Source organism: Triticum urartu, chromosome 4A (genome assembly GCF_056163025.1).
Source record: "Triticum urartu cultivar PI428250 chromosome 4A, HENAU_Tu73, whole genome shotgun sequence".
Taxonomy (NCBI): domain Eukaryota; kingdom Viridiplantae; phylum Streptophyta; class Magnoliopsida; order Poales; family Poaceae; genus Triticum; species Triticum urartu.
Window position 1 is genome coordinate 505,702,013 of NC_141876.1, and position 21,566 is coordinate 505,723,578.

The window sequence follows — 21,566 nt, forward strand, 5'->3', positions numbered from 1 at the left end:
GGATAAATAACATATTGCTGGCTGGTAGTTCGTATGCACATCCTAGGTGACTAGTTATTGTCTTTGAGCGGGTTTCACTGACTACACGTAAGAAAATTTTGAGACAGTTATTGTCTTTGTGCAAGTTATTTCTCCCAGAGTTGGGACATTTATTCAGAACATTTCGAATTTTTTTTTTACATAAACTCTTCAATGACCATTCGTGAAAAAATGAATTCCTTCAAAAGAAAATCAATAAATCAAATGAATGACTCCTTTGAACAACAAACAGCACCGGCGCGATCAGCTTCTGTTCACCACCCTGCAGTTCCTCCTGACCTCCCCCATGCTTCCGGTCAGCGGGGCGATGTTGCCCATCTTGATCATCGCCGTGGCGAAGCTCCGGAAGAAGTCGGCCTGGCTGGCGGCGAACCGCTCGACGATGGGCGCCGTGGAGGCCGCGGCGCCGTCCGGCGCGGAGAGCATCACCTGGTCGGACCGGAGCAGGCCGCGGTTGCGCAGCAGGTTGTGGTAGTAGCTGTTGTCGAACGCGTCCGGCGTGGCCGGGTCGAGGTTGTTGAGGCGCGCGTCGGCGGCGCCGGCCGCCGGGCAGCTCTGTCGCAGGGCGGACAGGTACGCCCCGTCCAGCGTCGGGTCCGGCTGCCCGGTGCCGGCGAAGTTGTCGAGCCTGTCCTGGAAGAACCTGCACTGCGCCCGGCCGATCGTGTGCGCTCCTGGAAGATGAAGCGAGACGTACGTGTCATTTGAACCGCTCCAGTCGTGTCATAACATATAGAGACCGAGGTTTGATCCGAGGAGCTGATGGTGGATCAGCAATGGAGTGCGTCGTGGTACCTTGGAGGGCGACGAAATCGGTGTCGTCGAGGCCGACGTCGGCGAACTTCTGCCGAAGGACGTTGAGGGCGTCCGTGGGGGCGGGGAGGTTGTCGGCGGCGTCGAAGTTGGCCGTCGTGCCGTCCCTCCGGCCCAGCAGCACCCTCCAGTAGGGCCCTCCCGCCAGCTCGACGGAGACCTCGGCGGCGAGTGCGACGATGTCGGCGCAGGAGACGACGCCGGGGCACGCGCTCTCCAGGGCGGTCTTGATGTCGTCCACCACCGGGAACCCGCGCGCCGAGTTGTTGTTCGGGGCGGCGTTCTTCTCGCTGTTTATCGCCGGGCCGTCGTCCAGCAGCAGCGACCCGTCGCAGCCCTGCACGCGAACACGCACGTTAGCTTCAGCTCAAATCATATACTACTAGCAGCGGCGGCGCATGCACGCACGGTGGAGGTAGACGGTGCTTACGTTGACGAAGCAGTCGTGGAACTGGAGGCGGACGAGGCTGGCGAGGATGCGCGGGTCGGCGGTGCGCGCCGCCTGGATGACGCGGCGCACCGTGTCGTAGACGTGCGGGCACGACTCGTCGTAGTAGGCCGGGCTCAGCTGCTGCGCCCGCGCGCCCTGGAGGAGCGCCATGGCGGCGAGCAGGGCGCACACGGCCAGCAGCGCCGCTGGCAAGGGAGAAGGAGGCGCCATCTTGATTTGCTACCGAGAAGTAGAACCAACAAGATCAATCAATTCGATCTCGATCTCTCTTTCGCTTGCTCGGTCGCGCTAGCTAGCTTGTTGGTGTGCTGATCTGCTCTGCTTGTGCTTGTGATTCTTGGAGCGGGCAATGCCGATACGGCGGTACTTATAGCAAAGCTAGCGCGAGGCTTCCTAGAATATGAGTGGACTCGCTCTTGGGACGCAACGCGGAGGTTGATCTGGTAGTTTTGGCACTGTGGTTGAAAGGGTCCGTAAAACCATAAACCATGTGCTGATACGGTTTAGCACTGGGTCCACACTCAACTAATAACCCTATAATAATTTATTTATTCCAAAAAGCGTATACTCAGAAGGCGTGTGGGAGTACGTTTGTGTGTTGATGATGCGGTTGGGCGGTGCTTTTCTTTGACACGCTCATTGTTGGTGATACTCCTTAGCTCCTGAATTAGTCTATGCATGCAGGGAGTGAATTTTCCAGATAGAGAATTAGTCTGTATACCACGAGGGGGGCGCACTGCAGGCAACAGATAGAAGTATGCACTTCAGGTGGATGAAATTCTATCGTTTGATGTCATCTGCAAGGACATCTTTGCAGCAAAGATCACACGTGATCGAAATGAAGCTGGCCATCACCGTGTGCTGGGAAATTTCCCCGAGGATCGAGTTAGTGCAGGCGTGATCAACAAATGATTGTACTTTTCGACAAAGGATGGATTTTATTTACTCAAAATGAAACATCAAGTGCATACAGGCACAGTAAGCACACACAAGCTTCTACATAGTTAGAATGAACACAACCAACACTAACGCGCACACACACAAAAACACCAGCAAAGAACAATTTTTGCCGATTAATGACAAGGTTATCAACAAATGATTGTACTTTTCGACAAAGTTATTATTGGCAGCACAGTAAATCTACATCCAATTAATGACATCCCAAATTCAGTTATTGTTGTTGGACAATTTTTCTTATTTTGTTAGGATGCTCATGCTTACAGTTAGGTGTCGGCAAAGATTTTTTAGTTCGGATTATAAGCTATCACATTATATCCCTGTTAGAGCAACTCTAGCAGACCTCGCATTTTGCCGATCCGTAAACTGTGTTTGCAGGTCGCATGGGGGCGCTTATGCAGGCTGAAAAATGCGGCGGCAGAACAGAAACCGCAAACAGACCCCTAATATTTTAAAAAAGTTGTTTCGCGCGAGAAATTTAAGCAGCAGCTCGCCGGATCTCGCTCGCATAGATGGTTCTTCTTCGCATAATAAGTTCGTACACTCCACATACATATTAAAGGTCAGAGATGCTAGACACGGCCTACGCTACCGCACCATGATACGTCAATTTTGCATCATGCTTTTATATCGATATTTATTGCATTATGAGCTGTTATTACACATTATGTCACAATGCATATGCTTATTCTCTTTTATTTTACAAGGTTTACATAAAGAAAGAGAATGCCGGCAGCTGGGATTTTGGGCTGGAAAAGGAGCAAATATTAGAGACCTATTCTGCATAGCTCCAAAAGTCCTGAAACTTCACAAAAGTTATTTTCAGAATATATAAAAAATACTGAGTGCAAGAAGTACCAGAGGGGGGCCACTCACCAGCCACGAGGGTGGGGGGCGCGCCCTACCCCCTGGGCGCGCCCCTGCCTCGTGGGCCCCCTGGTGGCCCTCCGATGCCCATCTTCTGCTATATGGGATCTTTCGTTGAGGAAAAAATCATAAGCAAGCTTTCGGGACGAGTCTCCGCCGCCACGAGGCGGAACCTTGGCGGAACCAATCTAGGGCTCCGGCGGAGCTGTTCTGCCAGGGAAACTTCCCTCTAGGAGGGAGAAATCATCACCATCATCATCACCAACGCTCCTCTCATCGGGAGGGGGCCAATCTCCATCAACATCTTCACTAGCACCATCTCCTCTCAAACCCTAGTTCATCTCTTATATCCAATTCTTGTCTCTAAGTCTGGGATTGATACCTGTAGGTTGCTAGTAGTGTTGATTACTCCTTGTAGTTGATGCTTGCCGGTTTATTTGGTGGAAGATCATATGTTCAGATCCTATATGCATATTAATACCCATCTGATTATGAACATGAATATGCTTTGTGAGTAGTTATGTTTGTTCCTGAGGACATGAGAGAAGTCTTGCTATTAGTAGTCATGTGAATTTGGTATTCGTTCGATATTTTGATGAGATGTATGTTGTCTCTCCTCTAGTGGTGTTATGTGAACGTCGACTACATGACACTTCACCATTATTTGGGCCTAGAGGAAGGCATTGGGAAATAATAAGTAGATGATGGGTTGCTAGAGTGACAGAAACTTAAACCCTAGTTTATGCGTTGCTTCGTAAGGGGCTGATTTGGATCCATATGTTTCATGCTATGGTTAGGTTTACCTTAATACTTTTGTTGTAGTTGTGGATGCTTGCAATGGGGGTTAATCATAAGTGGGATGCTTGTCCAAGTAAGGACAACACCCAAGCACCGGTCCACCCACATATCAGATTATCAAAGTACCAAACACGAATCATATGAACGTGATGAAAACTAGCTTGACGATAATTCTCATGTGTCCTCGGGAGCGCTTTACTTCATATAAGAGTTTGTCCAGGCTTGTCCTTTGCTACAAAAAGGATTGGGCCATCTTGCTGCACTTTATTTACTTCTGTTACTTGTTGCTCGTTACAAATTATCTTATCACAAAACTATCTGTTATCTATAATTTCAGTGCTTGCAGAGAATACCTTGCTGAAAACCGCTTATCATTTCCTTCCGCTCCTAGTTGGGTTCGACACTCTTACTTATCAAAAAGACTACGATAGATCCCCTATACTTGTGGGTCATCAAGACTCTTTTCTGGTGCCATTGCCGGGGAGTGAAGCGCCTTTGGTAGGTGGAATTTGGTAAGGAAAAAGTTTTATATAGTGTGCTGAAATTTACTGTCACTTGTTACTATGGAAAATAATCCTTTGATGGGCTTGTTCGGGGTATCTTCACCCCGACAAGTAGAGCAAAGAGTTGATCCTCAACCTACTAAACCTACTGAAAATGAAAATGTCTACTTTGAAATTCCTTCGGGTATGATAGAAAAATGTTAGCTAATTCTTTTACAGGAGATGGAACATTACATCCTGATGAGCACCTAATATATGTGGATGAAGTTTGTGGATTATTTAAGCTTGCAGGTATGTCCGATGATGTTATCAAGAAGAAGGTCTTCCCTTTATCTTTGAAGGGAGATGCATTGACATGGTATAGGCTATGTGATGATATGGGACCATGGAACTACAAACGATTGAAATTGAAATTTCATCAAAAGTTTTATCCTATGCATCTTGTTCATCATGATCGCAATTATATATATAATTTTTGGCCTCGCGAAGGAGAAAGCATCGCTCAAGCTTGGGGAGGCTTAAATCAATGTTATATTCATGCCCCAATCATGAGCTCTCAAGAGAAATGATTATTCAAAAACTTTATGCTCGGTCTCCTTGGTCATGCCGACTTTTATAGGAGGTTCATTAAGAACTTCTCAAAAATTTCTCGGCCTCTAACTAATTTATTACAAAAAGATATACTATTAGTCTTTGATGATGATTGTGTAGAAGCATCTGAAATACTTAAGAAAGCATTGATCTCTGCACCAATTTTTCAGCCACCTGATTGGAATTTAACTTTTGAAATTATGTGTGATGCTAGTGATTATGCTCTAGGTGTTGTCCTAGGGCAAAGAGTTGATAAAAAATTAAATGTTATTCAATATGCTAGTAAAACTCTAGACAATGCTGATACGTCCATTTTGCATCATGCTTTTATATCGATATTTATTGCATTATGGGTTGTTATTACACATTATGTCACAATACTTATGCCTATTCTCTCTTATTTTACAAGGTTTACATAAAGAGGGAGAATGCCGGCAGCTGGGATTCTGGGCTGGAAAAGGAGCAAATATTAGAGACCTATTCTGCACAGCTCCAAAAGTCCCGAAACTACACGGAAGACGTTTTGAGAATATATAAAAAATACTGAGCGCAAGAAGTTCACCAGGGGGGGCACACCTTGCCCACGAGGGTGGGGGCGCGCCCTACCCCCTGGGCGTGCCCCCTACCTCGTGGGCCCCATGGTGGCCCTCCGATGGCCATCTTCTGCTATATGGAGTCTTTCGATGAGGAAAAAATCATAAGCCATCTTTCCGGACGAGACTTCGCCGCCATGAGGCGGAACCTTGGTGGAACCAATCTAGGGCTCTGGCGGAGCTATTCTGCCGGGGAAACTTCCCTCCGGGAGGGGGAAATCATTGCCATCGTCATCACCAATGCTCCTCTCATCGGGAGAGGGCAATCTCCATCAACATCTTCACCGGCACCATCTCCTCTCAAAACCCTAGTTCATCTCTTGTATCCAATTCTTGTCTCCAAGTCCGGGATTGGTACCTGTGGGTTGCTAGTAGTGTTAATTACTCCTTGTAGTTGATGCTAGTTGGTTTATTTGGTGGAAGATCATATTTCAGATCCTATATGCACATTAATACCCCTCTGATTATGAACATGAATATGCTTTGTGAGTAGTTACGTTTGTTCCTGAGGACATGAGAGAAGTCTTGCTATTAGTAGTCATGTGAATTTGGTATTCGTTCGATATTTTGATAAGATGTATGTTGTCTCTCCTCTAGTGGTGTTATTTGAACGTCAACTACATGACACTTCACCATTATTTGGGCCTAGAGGAAGGCATTGGGAAGTAATAAGTAGATGATGGGTTGCTAGAGTGATAGAAACTTAAACCCTAGTTTATGCGTTGCTTCGTAAGGGGCTGATTTGGATCCATATGTTTCATGCTATGGTTAGGTTTACCTTAATACTTTTGTTGTAGTTGTGGATGCTTGCAATGGGGGTTAATCATAAGTGGGATGCTTGTCCAAGTAAGGACAACACCCAAGCACCGGTCCACCCACATACCAAATTATCAAAGTACCGAACGCGAATCATATGAACGTGATGAAAACTAGCTTGACGATAATTCTCATGTGTCCCCGGGAGCGCTTTACTTCACATAAGAGTTTGTCCAGGCTTGTCCTTTGCTACAAAAAGGATTGGGCCACCTTGCTGCACTTTATTTACTTTTGTTACTTGTTGCTCGTTACCAATTATCTTATCACAAAACTATCTGTTACCTATAATTTCAGTGCTTGCAGAGAATACCTTGCTGAAAACCGCTTATCATTTCCTTCTGCTCCTCGTTGGGTTCGACACTCTTACTTATCGAAAGGACTACGATAGATCCCATATACTTGTGGATCATCAAATGCCCAGAGAAATTATGCCACTACTGAAAAAGAATTTTTAGCAGTTGTATTTGCTTGTGATAAGTTCAGACCTTATATTGTTGATTCTAAAGTAACTATTCACACTGATCATGCTGCTATTAAATATCTTATGGAAAAGAAAGATGCTAAACCTAGACTTATTAGATGGGTTCTCTTGCTACAAGAATTTGATTTGCATATTATTGATAGAAAGGGAGCTGAGAACCCCGTTGCAGATAACTTGTCTAGGTTAGAAAATGTTCTTGATGACCCACTACCTATTGATGATAGCTTTCCTAATGAACAATTAAATGTTATACATGCTTCTCATGCTGCTCCATGGTATGCTGATTATGCTAATTACGTTGTTGCTAAATTTATACCACCTAGTTTCACATACCAGCAAAAGAAAAAGGTTTTCTATGATTTAAGACATTACTTTTGGGATGACCCGCATCTCTAAAGAAGGAGTAGATGGTGTTATTAGGCGTTGTTGAAAGGATCGATATGGTTGACTAGAGGGGGGTGAATAGGAAACTAACAATTTTTAGCTTTTCTTTAGCAATTTAAACTTTGCATCAAAGTAGGTTGTCTAGATATGCAACTAGGTGAGCAACCTATATGATGCAACACGGATAGGAACACAAACAAGCAAGATATATGAAACAAATAAGCTTCCACAAGTAAAGGCACAAGATAACCAAGAGTGGAGACGGTGGAGACGAGGATGTGTTGCCGAAGTTCCTTCCCTTTGAGAGGAAGTACGTCTCCGTTGGAGCGGTGTGGAGGCACAATGCTCCCCAAGAAGCCACTAGGGCCACCGTAATCTCCTCACGCCCTCACACAATGCGAGATGCCGTGATTCCACTGTTGGTGCCCTTGGAGGCGGCGACCGAACCTTTACAAACGAGGTTGGGGCAATCTCCACAACTCAATTGGAGGCTCCCAACGACACCATGAAGCTTCACCACAATGGACTATGGCTTTGCGGTGACCTCAACCGTCTAGGATGCTCAAACACCCAAGAGTAACAAGATCTGCAAGGGATTAGTGGGGGAATCAAATATCTCTTGGTGGAAGTGTAGATCGGGGCCTTCTCAACCACTCCCGAGCAAATCAACAAGTTTGGTTGGCTAGGGAGTGAGATCGGGCGAAAATGGAGCTTGGAGCAATAATGGAGCTTAGTGGTGGAAGAGGTAAGTCAACGGGGAAGAAGGGGACCCCTTATATAGTGTGTGGAAAAGATCCAACCGTTACCCACCAACCAGCCCGCGGCCAGCGGTACTACCGCGCCTGGCCAGCGGTACTACCGCAAGGCCACGCGGTACTACCGTACCGACCCACGGTACTGCTGCAACCCCAGCACAGAACCGATAAACAGACGCACAGGAGCTGGGGGCGGTACTTCCGCATGCGCGGTACTACCGCGCCCCCCATGCGGTACTATCGCGATGCAAAAATCCCGGCCAAGGGAGAAGGGAAACTTCCGTGCCTACTTCCGCAAAGAAACGGAAGTAGCAAAAACCCGACACAGTAGTACTGCCGAGGGGCGATACTACTGCCTGGCTGCATAGCGCGGTACTACCGCTCGGCGAACGTGGTACTACCGTGGGCACCTGCGGTACTACCGTGCTACCGCGCGGTACTACCGCGAATGCACACGGTACTACCGTTGACCTGGGAGCAGTACTACCGCAACCAACAACGACAGCCAGACAAGGGAGGCAAGAAAACGGAGGAAGCTCCAAGGAAGGAGGGGATAAGAAGGAGACGTGTACGTGATGATTCCACCCAAACCTTTCCAACGCAGACCCCCTCTTAATAGTATGGCTTTCCTACGACTCAAATCCACCAAAAAGAAACGTAGAAAAGACGTCATCTTCGTCAGTCTTCGAGGGGCACCCAATCGTCTTGTGCCTAGCAAAGAAGTGTCTGGAATACTCATGGCACACGATTAGTCCGCAAATGCATTGTCATCAATCACCAAAACACTTAGGGATAAATATGTCCTTAAAATCTCCCCCTTTTTGGTGGATTGATGACAAAACGGGATTTGCACAAAGAAAATACTATTAAGTAAATGCAAACCCCTCCTCTCTATAATAGAGACGGGCTCCCCCTAGATGTGTGCCACCTAGATGAGTGCTATGGACTGCATGGCACACGAATACTAGGAACAGAGCTCCCCCTATATTATAGAGACAAGGCATATCTATCACTAGACAAGATAGCACACATATAAGTTAACTACAATAGATAAAGTGCATATGTCTTACACCATATGAAGGAAAGGACTTGAAAGCACAAACCAAACAAGAGCAACCAAGGCGCAAACGAGGTCCAAAAGACAAAGCAAATAAACGCAACAAGCACGACACAACGCAAATCCCTACACTCTCTCCCCCTTTGGCATCGAGACGCCAAAAAGGCAGAGAGGACACCTACACACACGGGGTGGCTCAGGCAGAGAAGTCGTCCCACTGCTCCTCGTGCTCCTCGTCAGACTCAGCGGCGGGGATAGTCTCCTCGGGGTCATCCTCTGAACTGGTCCACTTGTATCCCTGCTTTGACATCCAGGCAGCCTCAGGTGTGATGACGTCCTCAGACCCGCCAGACACATCCTCTCCAAAGAGCCTCATAACCTTCTTGTCACGGCGGCGACTCTCCTTGTCAGCCACGTGAGCCCTGTACTGTCCCTTCGCCTGCATGCAGAAGAGAGTCTTCATCTTGTCCTTTAGCTTCTTGGCCCATGACGGCTCAAAGGAAGAAGTGGTGGACCTAGCAGCACGGTCCTCAGCAACATTCTCAACAGCAGCAACCTCCCCCTCACCAGCAGCCCTCCTAGCAGAAGAGGCCTCAGCACGGGTAGTGGTGTTGGCCCAGTTGGGCTTGACGCGGAGGCTGATGGACTCATGGCGAATCCAGTCTGGAGCAAGGAACTCATCACCCGGGTACATCTTCTCCCAAGTGGTGGAGAGCAGCAGAAACAGGTACGGTCCATAGATAGGTACCTTGCGAGTGAACACCGCAAACCGAAGCTCACACCACATGATGTGTGAGATATCAAGTGGCTGAGTCTGAGAAGAACGTGCCTCTGCACACAAGAGCAACATGTCCACTAGATATGCATGTACCTTGTCCTTGTCGCCAATGCGTGGGAACAGAGTGTTGCGAAAGATGCGATGCATGATATCCAGAAAGGAGTTTAACACCCAAGATGACTTGCCATTGGGGAGTACCTTCTCAACAAGGAAGGACTGAAGCAGGTTCTTGTTGGCAGACTCAGAGTTGGCATGGGGGCGAACACCAACGGGGGTGTGAAGCCCGTCATCAGGAATGTGCAGCAGATCCATGAACTCTTTCCATGTAGCAGACAGCTGATAGCCATTGGTCATCCAGGTCATCCTCCACTCCTCCCCGGGATGAAAGAACACTGAGGCAAAGAACTGACAGATGAGCTCAGGGTCATAGTCATGGTGAAAAGAGATCACCGGCTCAATAGCAAACTGCTCCACCAAGTCCAGAGCCTCTCCAAAATAGTCACGAAACTTGTCCTTCCGCATGTGATGCATGTCTATCCACTTGACCTCCACGAATGTATTCTGCTTGCTCTTGATTACGTCCAGATAGATGAGAACCTGTTGCTTGTTCCAGAACATCTCAGTGCCTCTGAGCACAGCCCGAGGAGTCACATAGGGATTGACCCTCCGGCGTTCGACATACTCAGTGACAGAAATCTCGTCCATGCCCTTAGCAGGTTCCTTTTGCTTGCTGGCAGTGGTCTTGACATTGCGCTTGGGGGCATTGGAGCCCTCTGGGGCTTCATCTTGGGGGTTGCGCAGACGCTTGGAGCCAGTGTCACGACTGGGATTGGAACGGCGAGAGCCACCACCTGAGACACAGAACGCAAAAACACCCACAACAGCCAAGAGAGATTAATGCAAAGACCACAACAAAGCAAGTTAAACAAGCAGAAAGCACACATGATAAATGCCTAGAGAGAGATTTGATCCCTACGGTAGTACTGCCAAGTGCTGCGGAGCTAAGATAGTATTACGGCTCTTAGACGCGGTAGTACCATGCAAGATCACGGTAGTACCGGGTGTAGGAGTGGTAGTACGACCTTAGCGCCGCGGCGGGTGCGGTAGTACCGCGTCTGCAGAGCGGTAGTACAGCACGGTACGGTAGTACCGCACATTAGGCACGGTAGTACCGCACCGCGTCAGATCTGAACAGGTTCAAATCCAAAAAAGCCCGCGAAACCACGGCGGTACTACGGTTGGACAAAGCTACCACAAGACAGCATATCAAGAATGTTTCCTACGCATCACGACTCTCCTACATCCTACTCTTGCACAGATTTGGCCTAAAATCTCAAGAATGACAAGTTTCTCCCCAAAAACCTAGAAGCAAAAGAACGGCCAAGAAAAAGAGGGATTTGGGGAAAAACCTTGGTCCATGGCAAGAGGAAGTGGTGGGGAACGATCCCACCGGTCGGAATCCGAGGAGAGTGGCCGGAGACGGAGATCCAGCGAGGGCCTCCGGCACCGTTCTTGAGAGAGAGAGACGTGGAGAGAGAGACAAAAGAATGGGTATGGGGAGTTGGAACTCCCCTGCCCGAGTGATAACCCCCACGCGCCCTCGACGCCGCGGTAGTACCGTGCCCAGACACGGTAGTACCGCCCGACGCGGTACTTTCGAAGTATCGCACCAGAGCGGTAGTACCATGCTGTGGCGCGGTAGTACCGTGCCTCCCAAAGCGGTAGTACCGCGGCCAGACGCGGTAGTACCGTGAGCTCAAGAAGATGCACGTTTCGAGCAAACGAAAAACTGGATCTTTGCACAAAACACTCCGAGCCAACACGACACCACAAGACCATGCAACACACAAAACCAGAAAGGCACACAACAAACGAACCAACCACGAGACACCACCTCTCCAAAAGAGAGGGCGGTGGCCGTAGCCACCTATGTTTGAGTCAATTGGTATGGCACCGCGAAGAATTATCCTTGGGTCCATGACCAAAACTCGTCTTTGAAGCACAAGTACCATCAAGCATGGCTAATGTGAAAGACTTGATTGATTTATGCATAATGGGGGGAGGGAGAGTTCATTGAGAGAACATCACTCCCCCTATGTCCATGCCTACATCTAAATAGGACAACACGTTGAGTATGGTGGGTTGTGCAAGGGTTCAAGCAACATTGCTCGAATCGATGATATTTAGCTCATGCCTTAACTCGCAAAATCTTGCTTCATCCAAGGGCTTCGTGAAGATATCTGCAAGGTTATCATGAGTGTTGACGTAGTTGAGCTCGATCTCTCCTCGCCTAATGTGATCCCGGATGAAGTGATACTGAATCTCAATATGCTTCGTCTTGAAGTGTTGCACCGGGTTGAGAGAGATCTTGATGGCACTTTCATTGTCACACAAAAGAGGCACTTTGTCACAAATGACACCGTAATCCTTTAGAGTTTGCCTCATCCATAAGAGTTGTGGACAGCAACTACCGGCCGCCACATACTCCGCTTCGGTGGACGAGAGAGACACACAACTTTGCTTTTTGGAGGACCAACTTACCAAAGAGCAACCAAGAAATTGGCACCCTCCGGAAGTGGACTTCCTATCCACTTTGTCTCCCGCCCAATCGGAATCCGAATACCCTACAAGCTTGAAGTTTGCTCCTTTTGGGTACCATAGGCCAAAGTTTGGGGTATGAGCCAAATATCGAAAGATTCGTTTGACCACCACATAGTGACTTTCCTTAGGTGCGGCTTGAAAACATGCACAAATTCCCACACTCAACATGATATCCGGTCTAGATGCACAAAGGTAAAGCAATGAACCTATCATGGAGCGATATACCTTTTGATCCACCGCTTTACCATTGGGATCTATGTCAAGTTGGCACTTGGTAGGCATGGGAGTGGAAGCCGGCTTGACATCACTTAGCTTGAATCTTTTGAGCATGTCTTGAGTATATTTGGCTTGATTGATGAAGGTTCCTTCTCTTCTTTGCTTCACTTCCAACCCTAGAAAGAACTTCAACTCTCCCATGGAAGACATCTCGAACTTTGAGGTCATGAGAGCGGCAAATTCCTCATTGAAAGCTTTGTTAGGGGAACCAAAGATAATATCATCAACATATAATTGGCACACAAACAACTCCCCTTTGACCTTCTTAGTAAAAAGAGTGGGGTCGATTAGCCCAACTTCAAAACCACGGTCTTGTAACAACTCGGTAAGGTGGTCATACCACGCACGTGGGGCTTGTTTAAGGCCATAGAGTGCCTTATCGAGTTGATACACATGATCGGGAAAGTAGGGATCCTCAAACCCGGGGGGTTGCTTAACGTAAACCAATTCATTAATAGGACCATTAAGAAAAGCACTCTTCACATCCATTTGTTGTAACTTAAAGTTGTGATGAGAAGCATATGCAATCAACATGCGAATGGATTCAAGATGAGCAACGGGAGCAAAGGTTTCACCGTAGTCGATACCCTCGACTTGGGAGTAGCCTTGTGCTACCAAACGAGCCTTGTTGCGAATGATGATCCCATGGACATCTTGCTTGTTCTTAAATATCCACTTGGTTCCTATGACATTGTGATTCCCGGTCGGTCTTGGCACCAATCTCCACACTTTGTTGCGCTCGAAGTTGTTGAGTTCTTCATGCATGGCATTGAGCCAATCCGAATCTTCTAGCACCTCATAGACCTTGTGGGGTTCCACACAAGAGACAAATGCGTGATGCTCACAATAATTTGCTAATTGTCTACAAGTGCTTACCCCCTTTCTTAAGCTTCCAAGCACATTCGTCATGAGATGATCCTTGGTGAGGAGCTTGGAAGCAACCTTGGCGGCACGACGCTCTAATTCCTCCTCGGGGGTGAGACGAGGAGTGGTCACTTAATCATCTTGAGTGTCGTCTTGGGCTTGTTCTTGTTCTTGAACTTGCTCGGAGGATGAGAGAACTTGACCTTGGGCATCACTTGATGTGTCAACACCGTCTTGAGCGTGATCTTGCCCTTGGTCATGTTCTTGAGGATGAGAGCCTTCATGTTGTTCTTCAGAAGCATGTGGGCCTTGGGTTGGTGATGGCTCCACTTGAGTGGAGCTTTGTCCTTCTCCTTCGGCCACAAGGGGTTCCTCAATGGGTAGGATAAAGCCAACACCCATTCTTCTTATGGCTTGGGGAGGAATTTCATCACCTACATCACAAGTGCCACTTTGCTACACTTGGGAGCCGTTATTCTCATCAAACTCCACGTTACACGTCTCCTCAATAAGTCCCGTGGATTTATTGAGGGCACGATAAGCATGAGAGTTTGTAGCATAGCCAACAAATATGCCCTCATAAGCTCTAGCCTCAAATTTAGACAACCGAACACCTTTCTTGAGAATGAAACACTTACACCCTAATACCCGGAAGTACTTGAGGTTGGGCTTGTTACCGGTGAGTATCTCATATGGAGTCTTGTTCAAGCCCTTGCGGAGGTAGAGACGATTTGATGCATGACACGCGGTGTTGATGGCTTCGGCCCAAAAGTTGTACGGAGACTTGAACTCCACCATCATGGTCCTTGCCGCATCCATCAACGTCTGGTTCTTCCTCTCCGCAACACCGTTTTTTTGAGGGGTGTAGGGTGCTGAATATTGATGCTTGATTCCCTCATCACTAAGAAACTCATCCAAGGTGTAGTTCTTGAACTCGGTGCCGTTGTCACTTCTTATTGTCAAGATCTTTGCATTGTGTTGACGTTGTGCTTCATTTGAAAAGTCAATGACGGTTTGTTGGGTCTCGCTCTTCCTCTTGAAGAAATACACCCACGTGTACCTTGAGTAGTCATCCACAATCACCAAGCAATACTTCCTACCTCCAAGACTATCGAAGGATGGAGGCCCAAAGAGATCCATGTGAAGGAGCTCCAAAGGCCTCTTTGAATAAATGATAGTCGTGGGAGGGTGAGCCTTCTCATGTAGCTTTCCTTCGATACAGGCACTGCAAGCACGATCTTTAGCAAAACTAACATTCGTTAGTCCACGGACATGGTCCCCCTTGAGGAGACTTTGCAAAGATCTCATGTTGACATGGGCTAAACGGCGATGCCAAAGCCATCCCACATCAACTTTAGCCATTAGGCATGTCGCGGTCTTAGTGGGTCGCTCCGAAAAGTTAATCACATAGAGACCGTTCTCGACATGCCCAACAAAAGCTACTTTAAGAGTCTTGCTCCACAAGAGGGCCACGGTATTGATATCAAAGAAAGTGGCAAAGCCCATGATAGCAAGTTGACGAACGGAAAGTAAATTGTATGCAAGGGACTCAACAAGCATGACCTTCTCGATCGTGAGATCATGAGAGATGACCACCTTGCCAAGTCCCAATACCTTAGAAGATGAGGCGTCACCCCACTCGACATTGGTGGGCATAGATGGAACTTTGTGCACGTCCACCACCAAGTCCTTGCTTCCGGTCATATGATTTGTAGCTCCGCTATCGAGCAACCATGATCCACCACCGGAAGCAAACACCTACAAGAGATCAATTCTTGGTTTTAGGTACCCATTTTGTAATGGGTCCTTTGATGTTAGTAACAAGGGTCTTAGGAACCCAAATAGACCATTCAATGTACTCATGAAGAGAACCAACAAATTTGGCATAAACATGCCCATCACTAGCACGACATAACACACAAGAAGGGTTAAAATTGCCGGCTTTGTTGAGAGGGGTGACATTGCCCTTCTTGACATTGTTCTTCTTCTTTTCCTCGGGGGCACTCTCTCCCTCCCTCACAAAGGTTTGCATGAGGGGAGGAGGTCGTTTGGTCTTGTCATTCTTCTTCTTGTTCTTGGAGTCGGGCACGTACCCAACCCGTTCCTTGGCCACACCTCCCTTTTGGTTTATCAAGAGATCGTTGAGGTTCTTCTTGCCTTGTATGCAAGTCGCAAGACCTCTCTCAAGTTGCTCCTTCAACTTCGCATTTTCCTCAACAAGATGTATATGCTCACAACACGGGTTAGTAGCATTTGCATTATCAATTAAAACCATATGAGGAAAAGTTGCTTTCTCCTTAGTTAGCTTCACTTGGAGTTGATCATGAGACTCCTTGAGACTAGCGTGAATACCCTTCAAGGCCTTGTGGGCCTTGTCAAGTATATCAAACTTCTCTTTGAGTCTAGCAAGATCAACCCCGAGTTTGGCCTTCTCGGAATTTAGCAGACGAGAAACAATGAGGACATGATCATAATCTTTCTTTAACTTAGCATGATCAACGTTGTGTGACTCCTCAAGAGCCAAACGAAGACCACGCTCTTCCTCAAGAGCATCGGAAAGATCCGAAATCTCATCGGCATAGTCATGACTATGCCCTTCCATCTTAGAGATGGTGTCTTCGTGAGCCTCGATCATGTCATTGGCTTCACCAAGTTGTTCCAAGAGAGCAACAAAGTGCTTCTTGGATTTTCCCTTGAGTTTGCCCATAAAGGCCTCAAACTCGTTAGCCTCCACATTAGCTCCCTCAAGTTCATTAATGCTATCCGTCGAGGAAGGATGATTAATGATGGTAGTTTTGATGTTGGAGGTTACCTTGTTGGTGGCTTTAGCCATGAGGCACTTGGCGGTGATGCTCTTGTTGTGCGAGTCGAAGAGAGACACCCGTGAAGTTGTTGCAATGGCAACGAAGGCCATAGCAACCAACTCACCATCTTCATCATCGTCATCATCCTCATTGTACTCTTCTTGCACAACCAAAGCCTTGGGAGGAGTCTTCTTGGTGAAGTTGTTCTTGTTGGGGAACGACTTGGCCTTGTCCTTTCGGATGAGCTTGCCACCATTGTCTTCCCTCTTCTCATACGGGCATTCCGCAACGAAATGACTCACGTTGCCACAATTGTAGCAAGTCCTTACATGTTGCTTGCCCCTTGTGCCACTCGAGTTGCTTTTGCTAAAGTTTGGCCTCGAGTTTTTCTTGCTCCAAAATTGCCTTGAAGCAAGTGCCATGTGTTCATGATATGCATACTTCGTATCTTCGGGGTTGCTCTCCTCTTCTTCCTCTTCTTCTTCTTCCACGGTGAGCTTGGCCTTCAATGCAAGGTTAGGCTTCTTTGCCCGTTGAGAACGGAGCACCGCATTGTCGGCGGTCTTGTCCAAAATGTTCATGGCCACAAACTCATCCAACACTTCGCTTGAGGCCAAAGTGTGGAAGTTCGGTCTTTGACGAATGACGGAGGACATGGCCTTGTGATAGGGCATCATTGCCTTGAGGAATTTGCGCTTGATCCAATTGTCATCCGTGTCCTTGCTCCCGTGATCTCGTAGTGAGACCGCGAGTTTGGTTACTCTCCGATAAAGCTCACGAGGTTCTTCATCTTCTTTCATTGCAAACTCATCGGCCTCATCTTGTACCACTTCATAATTGGAGCATTGAATGCTTGTGCTTCCCCGGTAGAGAGAGACAACACAATGCCATGCATCTTTGGCCAAGGCGAAGGGACGAAGATGAGGTAGGTCTTCGGGTGGAATTGCATCTTGAATGATGAAGAGAGCATTCTCATTGAATTGATTATCCGCGGCTTCTCGAGGAGTGAAGTTGCTTGGATCATGCGGATAAAAACCTTCTTCAATGATTCTCCAAAGGTTAGTGTTCACATGATTTAAATGACGTTTAAAGCGGTAAACCCAAGAATCAAAGTCCTCATTTTTCACAATCTTAGGGGAAGGACCGGCATGATTCAAATGAGTGGAAGGAACCGGTCCACCATAAACAAGTGGTGGTTCCACATGGGCAAAGATGCCGGTGCCATTCTTACCACTAGAAGAAGGAGCCTTTTCACTACTAGCTTCCCCCTTGTCGGGGATAGCATCCGTCACCTTGTTGGTGGGGTCACCCACTTTCAACCGTGCGGTGGATAGTTTAAGCCCCTCAAGAAATTTAGTAAACATGCTTTCAACTTCGGTCGTCATGGAGGTTTTCAATGTCTCCAAGGCCACATTGAACTCCTCACGAGAGATCGAGGTTCCCCCATTGCCCGTAGACGAGATCGGATTCACACCGGAGTGTTCCTCCACACCGTCTATGGTATCAACCATACTCTTTGGACGGTAAAGTCCTTAATAAAGAGACGAGGCTCTGATACCAATCGAAAGGATCGATATGGTTGACTAGAGGGGGGGTGAATAGGCAACTAACAATTTTTAGCTTTTCTTTAGAAATTTAAACTTTGCATCAAAGTAGGTTGTCTAGATATGCAACTAGGTGAGCAACCTATATGATGCAACACAGATAGGAACACAAGCAAGCAAGATATATGAAACAAATAAGCTTCCACAAGTAAAGGCACGAGATAACCAAGAGTGGAGACGGTGGAGACGAGGATGTGTTGCCGAAGTTCCTTCCCTTTGAGAGGAAGTACGTCTCCGTTGGAGCGGTGTGGAGGCACAATGCTCCCCAAGAAGCCACTAGGGCCATCGTAATCTCCTCACGCCCTTACACAATGCGAGATGCCGTGATTCCACTATTGGTGCCCTTGGAGGCGGCGACCGAACCTTTACAAACGAGGTTGGGGCAATCTCCACAACTCAATTGGAGGCTCCCAACGACACCACGAAGCTTCACCACAATGGACTATGGCTTCGCGGTGACCTCAACCGTCTAGGATGCTCAAACACCCAAGAGTAACAAGATCCGCAAGGGATTAGTGGGGGAATCAAATATCTCTTGGTGGAAGTGTAGATCGGGGCCTTCTCAACCACTCCCGAGCAAATCAACAAGTTTGGTTGGCTAGGGAGTGAGATCGGGCGAAAATGGAGCTTGGAGCAATAATGGAGCTTAGTGGTGGAAGAGGTAAGTCAACGGGGAAGAAGGGGACCCCTTATATAGTGTGTGGAAAAGATCCAACCGTTACCCACCAACCAGCCCGCGGCCAGCGGTACTACCGCGCCTGGCCAGCGATACTACCGCAAGGCCGCGCGGTACTACTGTACCGACCCACGGTACTGCCGCAACCCCAGCACAGAACCGATAAACAGACGCACAGGAGCTGGGGGCGGTACTTCCGCACGCGCGGTACTACCGCGCTCCCCATGCGGTACTACCGCGAGGCAAAAATCCCAGCCAGGGGAGAAGGGAAACTTCCGTGCCTACTTCCGCAAAGAAACAGAAGTAGCAAAAACCCGACACAGTAGTACTGCCGAGGGGCGGTACTACTGCCTGACTGCATAGCGCGGTACTACCGCTCGGCGAACGCGGTACTACCGTGGGCACCTGCGGTACTACCGCGCTACCGCGCGATACTACCGCGAATGCACACGGTACTACCGTTGACCTGGGAGCAGTACTACCGCAACCAACAACGGCAGCCAGACAAGGGAGGCAAGAAAATGGAGGAAGCTCCAAGGAAGAAGGAGGGGATAAGAAGGAGACGTGTACGTGATGATTCCACCCAAACCTTTCCAACGCGGACCCCCTCTTAATAGTACGGTTTTCCTACGACTCAAATCCCCCAAAAAGAAACGTAGAAAAGACGCCGTCTTCGTCAGTCTTCGAGGGGCACCCAATCGTCTTGTGCCTAGCAAAGAAGTGTCTGGAATACTCATGGCACATGATTAGTCCGCAAATGCGGTGTCATCAATCACCAAAACACTTAGGGATAAATATGTCCTTATAGTTGTGTTCCTGAGCATGAACAGGAACAAATCCTACGCAAGTGTCACTTCGAAGCTTATGAAGGACACCACGCTGGAGATAGAACTGCACATAAGGTATTGCAATCCGGTTTTTATTGGCCTACTCTCTTCAAGGATGCCCGTAAGTTTGTCTTATCTTGTGATGAATGTCAAAGAATTGGTAATATTAGTAGACGTCAAGAAATGCCTATGAATTATTCACTTGTTATTGAACCATTTGATGTTTGGGGCTTTGATTATATGGGACCTTTTCCTGCCTCTAATGGATATACACATATTTTAGTTGCTGTTGATTACGTTACTAAGTGGGTAGAAGCTATTCCAACTAGTAGTGATGATCATAACACCTCTATTAAGATGCTTAAAGAAGTTATTTTTCCAAGGTTTGGGGTCCCTAGATATTTAATGACTGATGGTGGTTCACATTTTATTCATGGTGCTTTCCGGAAAATGCTTGCTAAGTATGATGTTAATAATAGAATTGCATCTCCTTATCACCAACAGTCTAGTGGTCAAGTAGAATTGAGTAATAGAGAACTCAAATTAATTCCGCAAAAGACTGTTAATAGATCTAGAAAGAATTGGTCCAAGAAACTTGATGATGCATTATGGGCCTATAGAACTGCATATAAAAATCCTATGGGTATGTCTCCGTATAAGATGGTTTATGGAAAAGCATGTCACTTACCTCTCGAACTAGAACATAAGGCATATTGGGCTATTAAATAGCTCAATTATGATTTCAAACTTGCCGGTGAGAAGAGGTTATTTGACATTAGCTCACTTGATGAATGGAGAACCCAAGCCTATGATAATGCCAAATTGTTTAAAGAAAAAGTTAAAAGATGGCATGACAAAAGGATACAAAAGCGTGAGTTTAATGTAGGTGACTATGTATTGCTATACAACTCTCGTTTAAGATTTTTTGCAGGAAAACTTCTCTCTAAATGGGAAGTCCTTACGTTATCGAGGAGGTCTATCGTTCCGGTGCCATAAAAATCAACAACTTCGAAGGCACAAATCCGAAGGTGGTGAACGGTCAAAGAATCAAACATTATATCTCAGGTAATCCTATAAATGTTGAAACCAATGTTATTGAAACCGTAACCCCGGAGGAATACATAAGGGACACTTTCCGGAATGTTTCAGACTCCGAAAAGGAATAGGTATGTGGTACGGTAAGTAAACCGACTCCAAAACAGTTCTAATGGCAATTTTTCTCTGTTTTGGAATATTAAAAAAATAGAAAAATAAGAAGCAGTTCGGGAAGGACACGAGGATTCCACGAGGGTGGAGGGCGCGCCCCCTGCCTCGTGGGCACCTCGTGCGCTCTCCGGACTCCGTTTTCTTGCACGTTATGTATTTTGGTCGGTACAAATTCATTATATAATCTCCCGGAGGTTTTGACTCCTGTATCACGCAAATATCTCTCGTCTTTGTTTCGAGCTGTTTTTCTAACAGATCTACATCGTCATGTCGTCTTCAAGTGCCCCCAAGGACAAGTTCTTGTTACTTCTCCATCGTATCTACTTTTCCAAACACTTTTGCCCTTGTTTTGGACTCTAACTTGCATAGTTTGAATGGAACTAACCCGGACTGACGCTGTTTTCAGCAGAATTGCCATGGTGTTATTTATGTCCAGAAACAAAAGTTCTCGGAATGACCTGAAACTTCACGGAGATTATTTTTGGAAATAATAAAAAATACTGGCAAAAAATCAAGACCAGGGGCCCAGACCCTAGCCACGAGGGTGGGGGGCGCGCCCCCCTACCTCGTGGGCCCCTTGGAGCTCCTCCGACCTCAACTCCAACTCTATATATTCGTGTTCGGAGAGAAAAAAATCAGAGAGAAAGATTCATCATGTTTTATGATACGAAGCTGCCGCCAAGCCCTAAACTCTCTCGGGAGGGCTGATCTGGAGTCCGTTCGGGGCTCCGGAGAGGGGAATCCATCGCCATCGTCATCATCAGCCATCCTCCATCACCAATTTCATGATGCTCACCGCTGTGCGTGAGTAATTCCATCGTAGGC

At 47.3% G+C, this 21,566-nt stretch overlaps 1 protein-coding gene across 1 annotated transcript; it reads right to left on the reverse strand.

Annotated features, from left to right (window-relative positions):
- Positions 1–96: 96 nt before the first annotated feature.
- Positions 97–1,655, reverse strand: LOC147976333 (peroxidase A2-like). The gene is made up of 3 exons (XM_087518707.1): positions 1,283–1,655; positions 835–1,189; positions 97–713 (listed from the first exon to the last, which is right to left on the reverse strand). The coding sequence occupies exons 1-3, from the start codon at positions 1,511–1,513 to the stop codon at positions 283–285; spliced, it is 1,017 nt and encodes a 338-aa protein (XP_087374833.1). The 5' UTR covers positions 1,514–1,655; the 3' UTR covers positions 97–282.
- Between the last annotated feature and the right edge of the window lie 19,911 nt (positions 1,656–21,566).